The sequence below is a fragment of the Poecilia formosa genome, unplaced genomic scaffold (assembly GCF_000485575.1).
Source record: "Poecilia formosa unplaced genomic scaffold, Poecilia_formosa-5.1.2 Scaffold215, whole genome shotgun sequence".
In the NCBI taxonomy this organism is placed as follows: Eukaryota; Metazoa; Chordata; class Actinopteri; order Cyprinodontiformes; family Poeciliidae; genus Poecilia; species Poecilia formosa.
The window spans coordinates 519,380-537,968 of record NW_006800154.1 but is presented as its reverse complement, the minus strand read 5'-3'; the positions used below and the strand labels follow the sequence as shown (position 1 = coordinate 537,968).

At 38.1% G+C, this 18,589-nt stretch overlaps 1 protein-coding gene across 1 annotated transcript; it reads left to right on the top strand.

Annotated features, from left to right (window-relative positions):
- Positions 1-396: 396 nt before the first annotated feature.
- klhl24a (kelch-like family member 24a) lies at positions 397-15,392 on the top strand. Its single transcript, XM_007567955.2, has 8 exons — positions 397-677; positions 1,992-2,113; positions 2,198-3,033; positions 4,452-4,636; positions 7,270-7,388; positions 11,020-11,208; positions 12,593-12,781; positions 12,888-15,392. The coding sequence occupies exons 2-8, from the start codon at positions 2,036-2,038 to the stop codon at positions 13,083-13,085; spliced, it is 1,794 nt and encodes a 597-aa protein (XP_007568017.1). The 5' UTR covers positions 397-677; positions 1,992-2,035; the 3' UTR covers positions 13,086-15,392.
- Positions 15,393-18,589: the final 3,197 nt, after the last annotated feature.

Genomic DNA, 18,589 nt, shown 5'->3' with positions numbered 1-18,589 from the left:
ATAGATTTAAAATTAGACGACGTAACATATTTTTCATGTTACGTCGTCTTTTTTGTACACTGTTTATGTTTCTATATGTAAACATTGAAATCTTTTTGTAAGCAGCTTAACTCTGCAAAACACTAATCATCACATACAGGTTTTTATAACAATGGTTTAAATAGCAAAGATATCGGTTGTTTTCGTGTTTTTTCAATCCTGCAGCCACTTCTTGTATTGGATTTTTCTTCTGATAAAACTTGCGTTTGTTTGCAAACAAAGGGAAGCCACGTGGAGAACTGGAGCCTCTTGGGGAGTGTAGTTTTCTTGTTGGACAAGCCTACATCCCTGGAAGGAAAAGAGACTCAGTTTCCCAGGATGCATCAGTAAAATGCGTAGGTCCAGTGGAACGTATTTTTTTTCCCCCAGACAAGTAGATGTATATAAAGGGTTCTGTTTACAACAGGGTCAAGTAGTTAGGAGTCTTTGTTTTTGTCTTCGGAACACGTCAAAATGTCCTGACTGTGTCGCAGCCAAGTTATTTTTTCACAACAGTTCGATGGAATATATGATAAGTTAGTGGCGAGCGTTTTTAAGATAGAGTTTTATTTTTTTTTCTAATATCCCCCCCCCCCTCCTTTGTTTTTCCTTTACTTGTGACAGAAGACAGAGGCCGCATCTGGAAACTTTATTTCACGGTAACGCTTTTGTCTTGTAAAACTGTATTATTTACAGACATTTGTTGTGAATGTTTCTCGCTTTGTTGTAATTGTTTATTTTTTTCTTTTCAAGAATCTAGCTAACTTGATCAGTTTGCTAAACCAGTAACGGTCGGGCGCGAGCCAGCTTTGCTTTGTTTAACCGATTGTTAGCTTATCTCTCCACGCAGCTGCACACTCTTTAATTAATTAACAGTAACCTTTAATTACAACCTTTTAATTGATAAAAAAAGAGTGATACATCCAGCTTAATATCAAAATAAAAACACAAATGGATACATAAGTTCAGATGGTTTTATTATTAGATCTCTGTTTGCTTTAGCCCAGTGTTTCTGTAAATGCCATGTTTTCTTTGTGTCCTCCGAAGTAAAGCTCATTCACACAGCAAATGTCAGACGCATCCTGGCTAAACCTGTATTGTAATCTTCCTGGCTGCAGTGACCCGCTGGACCGCTGCTGGCAAATAAGACACGTGAATGGGTTGAGTCCAAGTTAAAAATAACTAAAAATAACAAGGGATAAATGACCTCACTCGGACTTAGGCCTGTGTTGTTAGTTTTTGAAACAGGCAGTATAGCCCAAGGCATAATTTTTTTTTCTTTAAAGCTAATAAAGGCTTTTTCAGAGGAGAAGAAAACATTTTGTCTTGGTTAAGAAATTTGTTTGGTCTATGTATTTGTACTTTTTTGTATTATTAAAAGTGACAATAGCAAAAGATTACTTATTTTTTATTTTAATGATGCAAAAAAGTTACTCAAGGTTATCTGTTGGCAGTCCGGACTCACTTAGTCAAGCGCTCATGAAATATTCTCTAATAGCATCCCTTATTATCAGTTTCTTTCAAAACAACCCTGAATGGCATGTAGGTTGGCCTTTCCAACCGTTTCTCTGCCTCTTTGTCATCCTTGTCTCATGCAAGCAATTGTGCTCCAGGGCACAACTGTTTGCAGAGGTGATGCAAACTACAGGAAGTAAAGTGTATTTATTTGCCACCTGTACTTACCCAGTTGAAAACATCTATCTTTTTCCACAAGACTGAAGTATTTTTTTTTTCTTTTTGCTTATGCTCAGTTAACTTAGATTTTAATTAAATTCAACTTATTTATATAATGCCACTTCACTATGAATGTCATTTCATGGCACTTTACAAGACAAGCTTTCGTTTAATGTTGTACTTACCCAATTAGGGTAATATTTCTTCTTCCCTTGCCCCTTCCTTATTCTCCACTCTTTGGCCAAATCGACAACCACATGATGAATAATTCTGTGATACCTTTCATTTCATCTTCTTAGATTACCCAAAAGTTCAAGGAGCATTTCTGTTAAAAGTAGCAGCCATGGTGTTGTTGGCTCTGGGCAGGAGAACAAACAGCAGCACCTCAGACACCAAAGAATCGCCAGTTGTCAAACGCAAGGTACTAAGTCTTTTGATTTTAAGTATATTTTACGTTAGCCACAGTTTTTTAAAGATATTTATGAATGTAATTTTTTTCCTTAAGGTTTTGCCAGTTGAATACAAAGCAGGTGATGACTTTGACTTCTGCTCTGGTGCGTCACATTCGGAGGGAATCCTTCAGGTGTTCAATGAGTTCCGCGACTGCCGCCTTTTCACTGATGTGGTCATCAGCGTGCAGGGCCGCGAGTTTCCCTGCCACCGTGCTGTGCTCTGTGCCTGCTCTTCCTACTTCAAAGCCATGTTCTGCAATGATCACCGTGAGAGCAGGGAGATGCTGGTTGAAATCAACGGCATTGAGGCCAAGGCGATGGAGGCCTTCCTCAACTACGTTTACACTGGGCGTGCCAAGATCACCACCGAGAATGTCCAGTTTCTCTTTGAGACCTCCAACCTCTTCCAGATCACCACACTGCGGGATGCTTGTGCAAAGTTCCTAGAGAACCAGCTTGACCCATGCAACTGTGTTGGCATTCAGCGCTTTGCGGATGCTCACGCTCTCAAGCAGCTTGCTAGCCGCTGCAAAAATTACGCCTTGGCAAACTTCTCAGAAGTGTCAAACCACGAAGAGTTTCTTGACCTACGGATTGAAGAGCTCAAAGACTACATTGGCAGAGAAGATTTGTTCGTCAGTAAGGAGGAGATAGTGTTTGAGGCAGTGATGAAATGGGTGTACCACAACGTGGACCAAAGGCGGCCCATGCTAAACAGTTTGCTGCAGCACGTTCGGCTGCCCCTGCTTCACCCCAATTACTTCGTCCAGACAGTGGAGGGAGACGAGCTCATCCAGAATGCTCCAGAGTGCTACCAACTCCTCCATGAGGCCAGGCGCTACCACGTGCTAGGAAACGAAATGATGTCACCCAGAACTCGTCCACGCAGGTACTGAAAATGTTAGCATTCTTTGGTATGAGGAAGGTTTCAGGCAGCTTTAAATATGAAAGTCTGTGGAAGTAGTGTGATTTCAAATGACTAATCTTTCCTCAGAAAGGGATTTTTTTTTTTTACATCCATCTACCATTTATGTTTTTGTTTTACTTTGATGGCAAGTTGCTAATGAACTCTGTGCTCCTGGCTGCTGTGGTTGTGGTGTTGTTGTACATGCTTGTCAGCGAGACACAGACGGGGAGTGTTGTTGTGCTGAAGAGACAAGTCTGTCGCTCACTTGGCTTTGTTTTGTAGCACTGTCTTGAAATGTAAATGATAGAGGGGAGTCAGGCATGTTCAAACATAGACAGATTTTAAAAAAAACAAACAAAAAAACATATGATGCAAGAAATAGCAATCAATTGAAAATGTCGAGTCTTGTTGTCAAACCACAGGTGAAGCTCACATCACGTTTTTTTTTTTCTTTTCTGTGTTCCTGTTCGTTCATCTCTCACCAATTTACTGGATTTTCATTTATTTTTGGTGGTTTGTTCTTTTGTTGCTGTAATGGTGTCCAGTTGAGCTCATTAATAAAGGACAAAGGCTAGAGCTGACTGATGCCTTCTAAACGTGAAACTAAAAATGAGCATATGGTGGGCTGTCCCCCAGCAACCAGCAAGGCAGCTGCGTTTGAAATTTGAAACGCCGCAATGGTTAAAATGGGACCAGTTCCAGCTGTCAGTTATTGAGGCTGTGCAACATGTATTTCAGGTGCATTGTCGTAACACAGGCTGAGCTGTTCAAATCATCAAACCAGTCGAGCAGTTCATCCCTCTTATTGTGTTCTCCATTTGCCTGGAGGGCCAAAATGGTGGTCAAAACAGATCCTCTATTTTCTGGCTTTGTTTGTACACCAGAGCCTCTGCTTTCTTCAGAGGTGCCAGGGATATAATTGATCTGTTGTACACACACTCCAACAGATGTAGTTTAACCGCTTGTGTGCAACAATGTCTTTTAGTTGTGTGTCTGTGTGCATGTAGACAGCTAAGCACACAGCCAAAGCCCCTCAACACCTGCCAGTGCTGGGTCTGCTTTCTTTCACATGCTAAGGAAAAGCTGCAGCTCTGTGTATTCATCGCCCTAAGAACAAACGTTTGTGATCATGGAGATTCAGCTCAAAGTCTTCTTTCTAACCATGTCCTGTGCTGCTGCATGTCTGTAATGATCTGACGCAAAGTTAATTATAAATCGTGCCTTTGACCAATGTGGATTTGTATGCAAACTTCCTTCACAGGGTGACAGAAGAGAGCATATTTAGTCTAGTTTGTCTGTTAAACTGATTGGAAAGCGTTAATCTTGTCTTTTTTTTATTTGTTGTTGCTACTATATCTCATATTTTTATGCCTGACACCTACTCACTCTCCTCCGCACAGGTCGACTGGCTACTCAGAGGTGATTGTAGTGGTTGGGGGTTGTGAGCGAGTGGGGGGCTTCAACCTGCCCTACAACGATTGCTATGATCCAGTCACAGGGGAATGGAAATCCCTGTCGAAGCTGCCTGAGTTCACCAAGTCAGAGTACGCTGTCTGCGCCTTGCGCAATGACATCTTGGTGTCTGGTAAGATCATGTTGTATTTGTTACATTCTGTGTATTAGCAAAAAAAAAAAAAGTTCAAGTCTTAAAATCAAGCAATCTGAATTAGTCAAACAAAAATGGAAGGTCAACAGTTCTGGTGTCAGTCCGGTGGGTTGGTCAATAGGATCTCTGTATTTACTTACCTACTCTTAACCTTTTACGTATGCCATTGATCTGGAAACACATGCTGCGAAAGGAAACTCCTTAATGAAAGCGGATATTATTGAAAATCATTTTTATTTAAGCAGTTGTGACAGTGACATGTCCGACTTTGCTGTAAATAGATGCCTTGTAGCAGACATTAGCATACTATTGCATCCTTTTTTTTTTCTTTCCTGCTTTGTTGAGGATGATTAACTACCAATAAGTATTTGCAATGAAGAAAATACTTTTCCATATTTATGTGCTAGGGAAGTTAATATTCCTTCTTTCAAGTATCTTCTGTAAAAACTAGTCAAAGTCAAGTTCATCTTAATTATTTAGAAGGAAAATGTTATTCCAAAAAAATAAATAAATCATTAGTACACACCTTTAAAGTTAGTGCTCATCTTTCTTACCGTCCAGTATTTTTAATATTGGCAAGAAAGCCTATGATCAATTTTCCCCTCTGTCATTTTTTTTAAGCCTGGGTATCTATTATTGAAAACATCTGGCTGAATTCTCAGTTCAGTACACGGAGACGCCTTTATTTGTCAGCTAACTCTTCTGATTTAGTTAATCTCCGTTGTAACAGATTTCATAGAGCTGGATGTAGAACACATTCTAGGAACACTTATTGTCTTCTAAAGATTTTACTGTGAAGAGCTTTGAAAAAGAAATCAGAACCTTATATATTACATCTGTCATGGCCTCCTGGAAACTGCTTCGTTTTTTAAATTAACTGTGTGCCAAGAGAGCACCAAGTCTCCTCTGAGAGAGAGAAAAAAATAAGACCTAGATTATGCAAGACATTTCTATGACCTAATTTATTTTTAACAAATGAATACAGATTGTTGTTCAGTTTAAGGGACTTAGGTTCTGATTCCAGGTTGCAGCCTGTAGAGTAGCTGCAAATTGTTTAAGGGTTGATGCACATGTTTCCTTTGGTCAAATTATTGTAAAGAAAATTCTATTACGGAAAGTGTGGAGAGCCCATAGGTACTGGTTGTGTTTAGACATGCTCTAAAGAAACTGTTAACATTCATGCAAATTTAACTGCTGAGTAGCGTAAGACGAAAGAGGAAAAACAAGTCAAAAGAGAGGGAAAAAAAAAAGAAAAGTGTCCCCCTCAGCAAAGAGTCTGCTTTATTCTGCACATGTGCCAAGTCCTCACATGAGTTATAAATCTGCTCTCGTGCGCTGCTTAAAAACATACATTGCTCCTCCCCCACAGTTTTATGCCCAACACATACAATACATAAGCGTTACTTGTTTATATAGTCTTATGATCCTCACTGCCCCTTTTTTTTTTTTCATTGTTAAGCATTTGATCTTTTTTTATGACTGATTGTATTTTTGTCCTCTATACTTTTGACAGCACTGGTGTGCTGCATTCCTCCTGCCTGTGTCTGTCCCTTTTCACACAGGAAACTGGTACAAGCACAGGCCTTCCAGCCTGTACCCAAGCACAGCTGCAGCCTGTAAACTGCATAAGTACAAAAAGTATTGTTTCAGTGTCCACTGACAGGAAGCGTGCCAATGTATGGATAAAAGTTCATTAAACTGTTTCCTGTCATATAGATGAGCATTATATGGTGGACAAAACCTAAACGAACCTCATACATTGTTGCAAGTTGCAGCTGAAACAAAGCTGGAATAAAAAGCAAATGATGACATTTATTCCGTTACAAATGTTATTAGAACATTCAGGTTTTGGCTTGTTATTTTAAACATCATCTTTCTAAATCCCCTTTTTTCTCTTTTAAGAAATTCGTCTTCCACTGACATGTTCCATCTTACAAATTTCTAATTGAGGCCTCAAGGGCAACAGACTGTCTGGCTCTTTAAGTATCCGGCGGGTTATTAAGTAGGCACATGCTGGGTCTAACTTGCTCTGCAGATCTTTATCTGTCTTTTTGCTTACTTTGAAATGACTGAATAGAGTTTCTTCATTATCAAATAAACAATATAGAGTGTATGTATGCAGTCAGAAATTTTGACAATTGGAAAGGCCTGAAAATAATGGAATGCATTGAGAATATCTAATGTGTAATATGTAGTGCTTCTCTGTGATGAGTAGTGAGAGGTTTATTGTGAGATTTCAGGCACATGTTGGCGCTTGTTGAATGCGTGCCTGTGATACAATAACATACTTATCATTGTTCTTTTTTTATCTCAAACAAAACCAATTTTTTTTTATTACTTGTTTTTTTTTTTTTCTGTACAAGCCTATGGAATGACTCCGTTCTAAACTTACCCTTTGTGTTCTCACTCAATAGAATTGAAATGTGTTTTGCTGCTCTAGCAGTCAGTTAACAATTTTAGGTGAAGTTATGCATGTATCATATATTTAAAATAACACATGGCAGTTGGTAAACTTTGCATATGTGTCTGGCTAACAGATTCTCTTTGTTTCTGCCCTTTTTTCCACATAAAGTTGTCAAGTTTGTAACAATAATGTTGTATTGCATTCGCAGGAGGACGCATTAACAGCAGGGATGTGTGGCTGTACAACTCCCAGCTCAACCTTTGGATCAAAGTGGCTTCTCTCGTCAAAGGCCGCTGGAGACACAAGATGGGTGTCCTGCTGGGCAAGGTATTAAAAAAATGTAAATCCTTATGTTTCAAATGGGGTTTTTAACTCTTTTTTTTTTTGTAGACATCCCAGCTTCATATTTTAACTGCTGCTTGAACCACAGCAGTGCCAGGCTTGTCGCTGGCTGAAGTTGCGTAGTTGCGTAATTCTCACTGCTGGGGATGTTTTGTACGAGATCCAGCAAACTTAAATACTTCAGTCTGGCTTTTGGGTTAAACAGTTTAGATCATGATGCAAAGCATCTGCTGTGGGTGCCTGGGGTTTATTTGCACCGTATAGAAGATGGTGTTTTTTTGCATGCAAACTATCTGGATGGCTGCAAGATTTGTATGACACTTAATAGTAGAGTAAGTAGGTGTTACGGCGAGACTGTAATCCTTGTTTACAAAAACTCTGGTGAAGGATTCTTTAGAAAAATTGGAGGGGAGGGCAAAGTGCTCGTCATTGTTTACTCAAAATGAATGATTCGGTCTGGTGTAGGTGTTTTTGAGAAATTCTGAAGAACTTTGTAAGGTAAAGAGTATGAGGATGTTCAGGCACATAATGGAACTGCTTTCGTTTCTTATCTTACAATAGTAAATTAATTACTTAGTGGCTGACGTGCTGGTCTTTTGCATACCTTGCATACAAAGTGATGACTCACTAATGTTAGATGTTCATAGTACTTTTTTTTTTTAAATCACACTTACCCTAGATATTTTCGATTAGAAATGTTTATCTCGTCTATGTCAGTTGTCAGATATGAAAACAGATGGATTGGAGTAGATTAAGTTGCGGCTTCATTCTGGACAGGTGGACATTCTTCTCTGAGGGCAGTGTGAGTTCAGCCGATGAGGGCCAGCACTTCATGCTTCTAAGTTAAGAACATGCTGAATTTCCGTCTCTGCACTAGCCATAGACAGCGGGCAAAGCAGTTGACAAATGCTGACACATAAAATCACAGCATTAGACTACATTTCAGACCATATAAAACGTGATTCAATGTTTATGTAGGAAAATAAATTTGTCCTACAAGAGGGGAAACTGGACAGACTAGACAGTGGTATCCAAATATAGCACAAATGACTTATGGCTTAAATATCTCATGCATGTCTTTGTTAATGTGTAAAAAGAAGTGCTAAATAATTATAATAGTCATGTAATAAATAAATCAGCGTAGCTTAACTTGCACATAATGTACAGTGTTAATTTAAAACTAAAGATCTTTTATTGACAAACATGTACATGTTTAAGCACAAACATGCTGAGCGTGGATAAACGCAGGTTATTCCTGGAAAGTTTCAGCCTCAAACTGAACTCTGATTGATTTAAAGAAACATGACTCAAGGAGATTTGACCTGCACCCAAAATTCCTAATTGTTTTATCACAGCAAATGCATTTTGATTTGTGCTCCCACAACAATGTGCTAATTAGCTCGACGGTTATAATGTGGCTAAAAAAAGGCAGTACTCAACACTTGAAAAGGTTTTTGAGGTGTAAATTTGGAATCTCTTATTTGCTTAAATACTAAAATACTATTTAGCTACACATCAAGATTACAAAATTCCTTTTGAAAACAGTTATAGTTCTATAAGAAGATCATTGATTATATGGATTTATGATATGATAAAAAAACACTCTTTGATCTTTAATCCAAGTAGGTTTATGTTTTTTTTATACTTCTAAAATTGTGAATACATACATTTCCGAATTTTCTTTCCCCTTTGTCACACCTGTGGCATTTAATACTTGGTGGTTCCTCATTTGTTTCCCGTGAATGTTTTTTATCTTGTCATGGTCTTACTCCAGATTCTTTAAGGTTATTTCTATCTTCCAGTGTCTCTTTCGAATGTTTTTCCCTGACATTCTTCAGAAGAATTATTCCCTTCCCCCCCTCAGCTGTCCCTACTTATTTCCTCATTCAGTCTGTAATTTCCTCTTTTGATGGACAGCTCTGTTGCAAGCCCACATGCTGTAAACAACCCACTATAATCATCACATACACATGTTCATCCTTTTTTATGCTAAAACATTCCTATAGAAGTCCCCGGCCTCCTAGTTTGTATCGTAGAAAATCAGATGTTGCATGACTGAAAATGTTTGCCGTGTGCACGCAGGCCTCACAGTCATTCTTATCTGCTTTGTAGTTTGAACTTCTAATGACGATTCTCCTGTTAGACTGGTTCGACATGAACGATGTATTTTCTGAAATGGGTCATAATTGTTTTTTTTTTCCCTCCAGTAATGGATAGATTGTGGATTTTATTTTATTGATTTTTTTGGTCTATAATTATCAGTTTCACGCTCACCTACTTCCCTACTATTATCGTTATCGTTTTTTTTTTAGGAAGTGGTTGATTGTTCAGCCATCATTAAGCAGTTGGTTTAGTATTTTCTGTTGTTTTAGTGTCTGTACGTGTTTCGTGACGTTAGACTGTATGTTACAACTATAGTCGTTACACTTCTTTAAATATACTGCCACTGTCGTCTTTAAGCAGGACCATTTCTGGATATGTTTACTGAATCATTAAGGGGTTAGTGTATTAAAAATAGCACATCTGGTTAAGCTAGATGTACATGTTTAATTTCTTATAAGGCCACACACACAAGTCCTAGATCTCTCTGAAGCTTTCAGTTTAAATATGTCCTATTAGATGTGAGCGGGGGAAAATCGTTTGACTTCAGCAAAAACTTGGGTGAAAAAAGAACAGCGTCTAATTACAGTGGATTTATCTCTGGGTGCCTCAAGTTCCTGTCTTATTGTGTTTTTTTATTTATAGCAACAATTAACCAGTGTTTTTGTTACAAAATATCAAGAGTGTTGAACGATCTGAACTAGGCGATTATGGTCTTACTTTGGACTTCAAAGTGCTGAAGCAACTTCACAATAAACATGTACATGTCACTGTGTTGTGCACTCTTGATTGTTACAGAAAACCAAAAGGATCGTTTGAAAGTGACACACGTTGAAACCAAAAACCAGCGAATGACAGTTTTTTTCAGTTGGAAAAAGCAGTAGTTGCATGTCCCACCTCTACCCAGGAGACAAACACACACATCTGCTGGCCCCAATATGTTCCGTCTTTTGAATTAGCTTTCTTCTCCTTAATTTTATGCATTTGCGTTTCCTTTCATTTTTATTTCTGGGAGTCAGCAACTGCCTGGAGGGTTTCTGTTGGGAAATTCTACTCTGATGATGCGTAGTTTAACCTCTTCTGCACTGGTTGACAAGGTGTAATCTTTTTCAAGAAATGTTTTATTGCAAATGTGAAAAATGCAAAATCCTTCAATCATTTTATATATATATTTTTAAAAAAATGGTAATGTGGTTAACTGCTACGTGGCATGTATCTGCTAATCTGACAAAAGTAGTCAGGATATTGTAGCACAGACTTAAAAACAAGAAGAATACCTCTTTGTCTAGCGGCAGAACGTTGTTCGTCTTCTGGACCTGACTAACTGGTTTATGAAGTGCTCAGGTGAGCAGCTATTGTTTATGCTCACAAACTTAAAATAAAACATTTTTTTTTATGATATTGTGGAGCAGTTTAGTTAGATAACGCCGTTTCAGAATCCTGCCACGAAGGAAACCGTTGTTACGCGCGAGAGATATTCCTGTGTTTCACTGATTTCCTGCGTTTCTGTCCTCAGGTCTACGCTGTGGGCGGCTATGACGGGCAGAGCCGCCTGAGCAGCGTGGAGTGCTACGACTCCTTCTCCAACCGCTGGACGGAAGTGGCTCCACTGAAAGAGGCAGTCAGTTCTCCAGCGGTGGCCAGCTGCAGCGGCAAGCTCTATGTTATTGGAGGAGGCCCGGACGACGAGACTTGTTCAGACAAGGTGAGAAACAGATGCATCTTCTCCCTCCCACACAGTAAACACATGTTGTATCTGAGGCATGTTTTCACTATAGTGAGATTCTCTCTGTTAAAAAGTTTTCTTTGTTGATGCCTGGAAGCAGTAATTTAGTGCTAAAGATTAAGTTCTGTTTGAAAAAGGTAAGAAAAAATGCCAGTCTGTCTACTTTTGCGTTTGTTAGCTCTGTAAACGGATGAAAGACAAGTTGTATAATTTTTCTGTTTAGTAATTTATGCAAGTCAAACGGTCTCTGCAGGTCTGATCTGGTTCAGAGTCCTGATTGCATCAAGATCTGTATCGCCCATAAAAATGTAGCAATAGATCATTTCCCAACCGATTTTATAGGCTGCAGAATTAAATTAATGCCATTATTTCTTGGTGGATGAAAAACCTCTGCTTGAATTAATACATTGGACGTTCACTGTGGTCAGTTATGTCAAGGGTCGCACTTGCAATTGAACAACAAATCCATCGCGTCAATAACATGACAGGGTTGCAACTTCTACACAGCACTGCAAACGAAAGAAGATGGATGTTAATTAAAAGCTATGATGAGAATAATTGAATGGATTTTCTAGGTACGCGCTGAGCCACAGTAACTGTAACAAATTTAAAGTAGATTTAGCTCTCCGACTTAAACAGAAACCCACCATAAATCCAGGCATGACAGACAGTTCGCTGGAAAAGTGTGATTATGTCCTCTGATGATTGGCATTGTAGTAAAAACAGAGGTAGTCATTTTACTGCATTGAGTTGCAGGATGTTTGCCCACATTAGAAGCACACACAGCAGGGCAGACTGGTAATCTGGTTGTCTGATAAATGATTAGACAAAGATGGGTGCCTGTCTGTCTGCATTGTCTTACCATGGAGGAATCTGAAATGTAAGCAGACTTTACTTCAATGAACCAACTCAAAAGAATCTCACACATAATGACAAGAGTCCTCATTTGCCACAGTGATAAGGATTTCATATCAGAAATAGACAAAGATGATGTGGAGTCTATGTTAAATATATAGTTTAGCGAAAGCCATTATCTCTCTTGACCACAACCCTGAATAGTGTTAGAAAACTATGCCGAGCTTTGGATCTTGACTAAATTAAGATTAACTTTTGTGACTCAAGAAAACGACTGGGCAAAAATGGGAAAACATGTCTGTAAAGTTCTTTAAACTGTGTGCTTTTCCCCCGCCCCCCTTTGTTATATTAAAATACATTGACGTTTGAAGCTTATGTAGGTTCGCAAGACTCCTTAAATCCATGTCACATGCTGCGTTGTGCCTTATGTCGGTTTCCAATTTATTGTTTACATGTTATACATGAATTTTGTATCTTTTTTTACTAATCATGCAACTGCATCCTACAGGTTCAGTGCTATGATCCAAATACAAACGCATGGTTACTACGGGCCAACATCCCCATCGCTAAGCGCTGCATCACAGCTGTGTCCCTCAACAACATGATCTATGTCTGCGGTGGCCTGACCCAGAACCTTTATTGCTACGACCCAGCGCAAGACTACTGGATACTTGTGTGCCAGACCCTAGCCAAGCAGGTGACTGATTTAGATTCAGATTGTTTTGATTTCTGTGAGCAAGTGAGGTATAAAGTCCATAGTCTTAAGCAGCATTTTGAAATTTCTGTTTTGGTCTCTTTTACAGGAAAGTTGTGGCATGTCAGTGGCTAACGGGAAGGTCTATATCCTCGGTGGCCAAGGGGAAAACGGTGAAGCTTCAGATGCAATCATATGTTTTGACCCAGCGACAAGCGTCTTGACAGGAGATCGTGGCATGCCACGACCCATCTGCTACCACGGATGTGTAACCATCCACCGCTATTGTGACAAAACCAAGCCATGACTCTAAACACAGAAACACAGACAAGCAACATGTGAGGACACACACTACTATAGCCAAACTCTTTATGCACTTCACATAGACATGTGTTACTTTTAAACAAGAGACATCTGAATTAGTTCAAATTAAAGGAGCAGGGAGCTAATTTATTCTTTCCCATCTTTTTGTCTTTTTTTGTCCTTCTTTGTGTGCAATCTGCACACATTTTAGATTAGGCAATCTAAAATGTACCCCACCGACCTGGTTCCTAATATTTCCATACAGCAGAGCATAGTCCAGCACTAATTAGAAGTATAAGTATTTTTTCAATATATATTTTAACTGTATTTTTTTTTTTATTTATTGATTTGTAATTGAGCTGAAATGTGGGCAACAGTCAGCCAGCTGTGGTGCCACAGTATCGGTTCTTTTATCTATTTACTGCCCTAACCCGTTGAAAAGAGGCTGAACAAACACATTAATCAGTTGTCAGTGATAGCTCTGCTCCGTTGTTTCAGTTTTTTTCTCACAAGTTCCCACTTCACAAGTTTGTTTCCCCTCACCTGTTCCACATTGTTTCATCACCTCAGTTTGTTTTCTACATTACTATTTGTGTTCTCCATTGCAATTAACTGATTTCTCATGGTTTTTTATATATATATATTTCTTTAATTTATATGTATTTTTAATTTTTTTTGTAAAAGCATGTTATATTATTTACATCATCGGTGTGTCAGATGAGTATTACTGTCAGCTTTTTGGTGTTTGGGACACGTGGGTGATTTTTGTTAGTTAGAAACCTTTGTAGATCAAACTCAAGGATCGCTCTGAATAACTGATCTGTGTGCATGACAAGTATGGATGTGTGACTTTTATGACTCAGCCTGGATGCGTTGGAGCCCAGCAGGTTTGACATCTAGTTGTAGCATAAGCACGGCACAACTGCTAACTCTTAATTGAGGCTGCCGCCTCTCACTTAAACATTAACGTACAAAGATGTAGCTCTGGGTAACCACGGGTGCGTTCGTCTGTATGTGTGTTTGCTGGTCGGTGGAGGTGTGCAGCAATGGTATACCTCACACACGGGGTTAAGAGTTCATGCTAAGGGTTTACGACTTTGTGGCTCACAATCTGTAAAGTTTTTTTTTTTTCTTTTTTACAAGTTGGTATTGATAGACCAGAGAATTGCTGTGAATATAACTTTAAAGATTTCTTTTTGTATGGAAAACATTTTTGTTGTTGTTTTTTGTGTTTTTTTTTTTTTCTATAACTAAGATCCCCAGCTGTGCACTTTGACAAAACCTTTTTCAATGTAGGCAGATTTAGAAACGGAATCACCTTTACTTTTACGTAAAGTAAACAAGACAGTAAATCATCTTTAATGGCTTTGAGTTCTTCCAAAAGTGACAAACTGAACACATTTGGAGAGTTTCTTGCCATTTTTAGGACAACAGGAACAATCTATGCATGCATTACCACTTAGAAATGCACAACTTACTCCATGGATAGTGAATGTTCCGTATATTTTTATCTCAGAAAATTAACAAAGCTGTTGGGGGTTATTTCTTTTTATTCATCAAGCATGCTATGAGACAGCTTAATTTGGTGTTAGGCCTTGAAATTATGAATCTCTTGATTCTCTTCTCCACGCATAATTTTTTGTGTGTGTTTGTTTTCATGATGTGCTAACTCAGAAGTGCCAGCTGGACGGGTTAAAGGATGGGTTAACGTAAGAAAAAGGCTTAAAATAGTGAGAATGAGAAACAAGTGTGCCTTCTTCCGCTGAGATTAAAATACCTTTAAAATGAGACACAAACGTTGTCCTGATATTCTGATTTATTGGTTTTGCAATGAACTTTCATTTGTTGCCTGCTTGTGATGAGCCTATATATACTGTTATTTTGTTTAATCTGATTTCTTTTTTTTCTTCTTCTTTTCTTCTTTTTGTGGTGAGATGTGTATTTGTGTGTTGTTCAGGTAAGGTCATTCCACCAGGTTAAATGGTATGTTGCAAACGCTGACTGGAAGAGTTGAGCAAAAACATATATGTATAGTTTACCCTTCATTATAAATACAGATATCAACCAAAGTTAATCTGATTTTTGTCCCGGTTTATATGTGTTGAGACCTAATTGATTGTGCCTGCATGTAAGATGGACGATTGAACATGTTAAATGCTGTATGCCTTAAAACAAATCATGACAGGGCTATTTAATCTGGCCTTTTTGATATTGTTTATTGTATGTATGATGTAAGAAAGAGAACATTTTGGTAACCTGCAACATGTTTCAGTGTTTGTAAGAGGAACATCAATAAACTCTGTATAAATGATTGGTCCTTTGTTTTTAATTAAGTGGTTTATAAATGTCCACATTGAGAGTAAAACACTGATCTGTCCGTCAAAGTAAGAATAAAACACACAGAGGCTGACATAACTTTACCTACACTCATCACTGACACAAATGATGTCATAATGATACAACATAGAATATTAGAAACAAGAATTTGTTGTACAAGTTAAATTAAATGGATTGCACATTTTCATAACTGTTAAAAGTTATACATACGGTTCTAAATATTTACAAACATTTCTGCTACTGTTTGAAACTTGCTTGATGACACCCAGAGAAACATCTCTGATATAATTCTGTTTCATCATTTCCCCTCTCTTTTTATCATAAATGGTGGAGCTCATTTAAATTGATTTGCCGCCTGGCATGCAATCCATTTTTAAGCTTAGTGCCAACATGTTTGTTGGTGTTGAGGTCAGGACCTTTCACTGCTTGGTCCATGAAAAAAAAAAAAAAAAAAATTAAGCTTAGTGCCAACATGTTTGTTGGTGTTGAGGTCAGGACCTTTCACTGCTTGGTCCATTAAAAGAAAAAACCAACGCTTGAGATCTCTGTCTGGTTGGAACAATATTTTGTGTCCAGGTCTGAACAATCAGGCAGTTTTAGGTAATCCGTCTACTAGTAGTAGTAGAAGAACAGACCCTCGTGATGCTGCCACGAGGGTCTGTGGCAGCATCTAACTCTTGTGCTAGATGCTGCTAACTCCTGAACTGTGCTAACTCCTTTAAGCATGGTTCTTATCAGAGCTCACTCTTTGTTTCATAAAACGTTAATCCAAAAGACATTTGGCTCGTTCATGAAGGCAGTTTGAGTTTTCAATTATAATTGAACATGTCAATTTTGAAGCAGGTTTCTTTCTTTCCTCAATGCGTGTTTTCCAGCATCTGTGTCTTGAGACTTTATAGTTATTTCCGAAAAATTTCAACAATTTTTTTTTTCCACCTGTGGGTGACGGTTTGGTTCAGATGCTGTAGTGGGACGATGATCCCAAACACACATCTAGGCGTACATTAGCCTTCCGGTCTTAAAGCAAAGATGTTGACCCTGTTGCGAATTTCTGGGCTATGTCTGATTAAAAGCAGATCTTTGCCAGGAAAGCAATCACTTTTCATTGGCTGTGTTATTTCTAAGAATGTGCCAGGACATTGCTCAAAAAGAGTGTGGTTTCTCTGTCACTTTATAGAAATCAAATTCTGTGTGTTCGTGTTCATATTCGGGCCTGTTTTTATAACTTCCGCTGAGAAGTCACTGCGTCACTGTAGAGTAGACAAAATTCATATTACATTTAAACTTGCAATGTAAGTTACAATATAGATTCAGAAATATGCTACTGATTTTTTTTTTTTTTATCAACTAGTAAGACATATACTCAACATAGCTTGCTGGTGGTTTGAGTGCATTGAGGGACGAATCAATCATGCTGGTGATGTTTTAATGAGCCATTGTGTGGAACAAGAGGATGTGGCCCGGCATCAGCTGCACAGTTTAAAGTAAAATTGAGCAACACAGGCTCCAGTAGACATTTGCTGGGCTTTTTTATATGCTATATGATTTGTGGGATGCATTCCGCATCATGGTTTGACACCACCACTGGAACATTTTTTTCTCACAGAGTTTTGTAGACATGGGTAATTAATGCCAATTAATTTGTAAAAAAAAAATAAAAAAAATAAAAAATTCTTAATTTGTTTGTTTTAACAGATGCACACTTACAGACATGAAAAGACAGCACTGATGTTACTTTTAGAGGTTAAAAAGAGATTTGAACATCTTAAATTAAAATTATCACATTAAATTAAAAAAAATGTTGTAAATATTTTCCAGTTTTTGCAACTCACAGGAGAGGTCACTTTATGCAAAATACGCAACCCTGTGGCCCGTGTGATGGAAAAAAGTAGTCTTTATTTGGCAGTTGCCGTTTCAAAAGACATAAAACTACATTGTAACAGGAAAAAAATCACATAAAAATACAAGAGAAGGTCAAAAGGAAAAGGCTTAAAAAGCAGAAATGTAACTTTTCTTCCACGTAAACAGAAAACCTTTCCGCATTTCTTCTGGAGAATCGTATTTCTGAGTGACCCGCAATGTTTTTGAATACCAGTGTGTGATCAATAAGATAACATCATTGCAAAGTTGAAGAAGAAGGAAGAAAGATAACAATAAGGCTCGTGGAAATGATGTTATCCTGATGATCTTAAGTATGATCTTCAGAAATATGCCATCATGATGTGGGCTCTGCAACATTGGTAACATCTGACGGGTCATTAACCAGCTTAAAAGATTAGTGAGTGGCATTGTTCAAGGTCAGTAGAGTCTGTCTTGCTATTTTAGCAGGAAACGAGCTTTTAAGTTCCTGTGGAAATGTCTTTCATTTTACAGAAAGCATTTTGCATGAAGTCATCTCTCAAAGATGACTTGTGACACATTGTAAAAAGGACTTATGGCTTTTGAAAAAAGAAAACAAAACTAAATGGAATATTGCTTTTAAAAACTCTACTATGGTTTCAACTTTTCCACAGCTTTATCCCTGATTTGTCTGCTCTGTTTCTTGATCTGCATGATGCTAATGATCTCTAGTCTTAGAATATCTGTTTTAAATTGAGATTAAATTATGCAAGGGTGTACTCTGTTTTTTAACAACGTGACTTGACTTGACTAGAAAGCTGTTGGTTGAACTGGATTTTATTTTATTCAGAGTACATGGGACTGAAAACAAGGCGGCTTGACTTTTAGGTAGAAGATGTAGAAAATATGTGATTTGTCATGCTGTTTGCATATTCTAAGCTCAGGAAAACGTCTGGGATTTTTTTTTGGCAATTATGTCATTCTCCTATGATTTCTAAAGAATAGATAAGCCACTGAAATATTTACAGAGAGATTCAGTGACAACAGGGAAAAAATACGTTTTTTGTTGCACAGCTTATCTGAAAACAGTTTCTGGTTTCAGTAACCGCATCTAATTATCATTCCTGTCAAAACAGAATGACGTCCTACTTCCACTTTTATTTCTGATTACCTGTTTTGCTGGTTGGAAGTTGTAATACAAGTAACATTTTTGATGATGAGGTACTCCCTTTTTCCAGTGAATCACATTACATTATGTACGAGTTTGTTTGTTTTTTAATTCAGTTCTTCAGGAGTAGAGAAAATTCATTTGTAGAACAGCGGCCCCCAGTG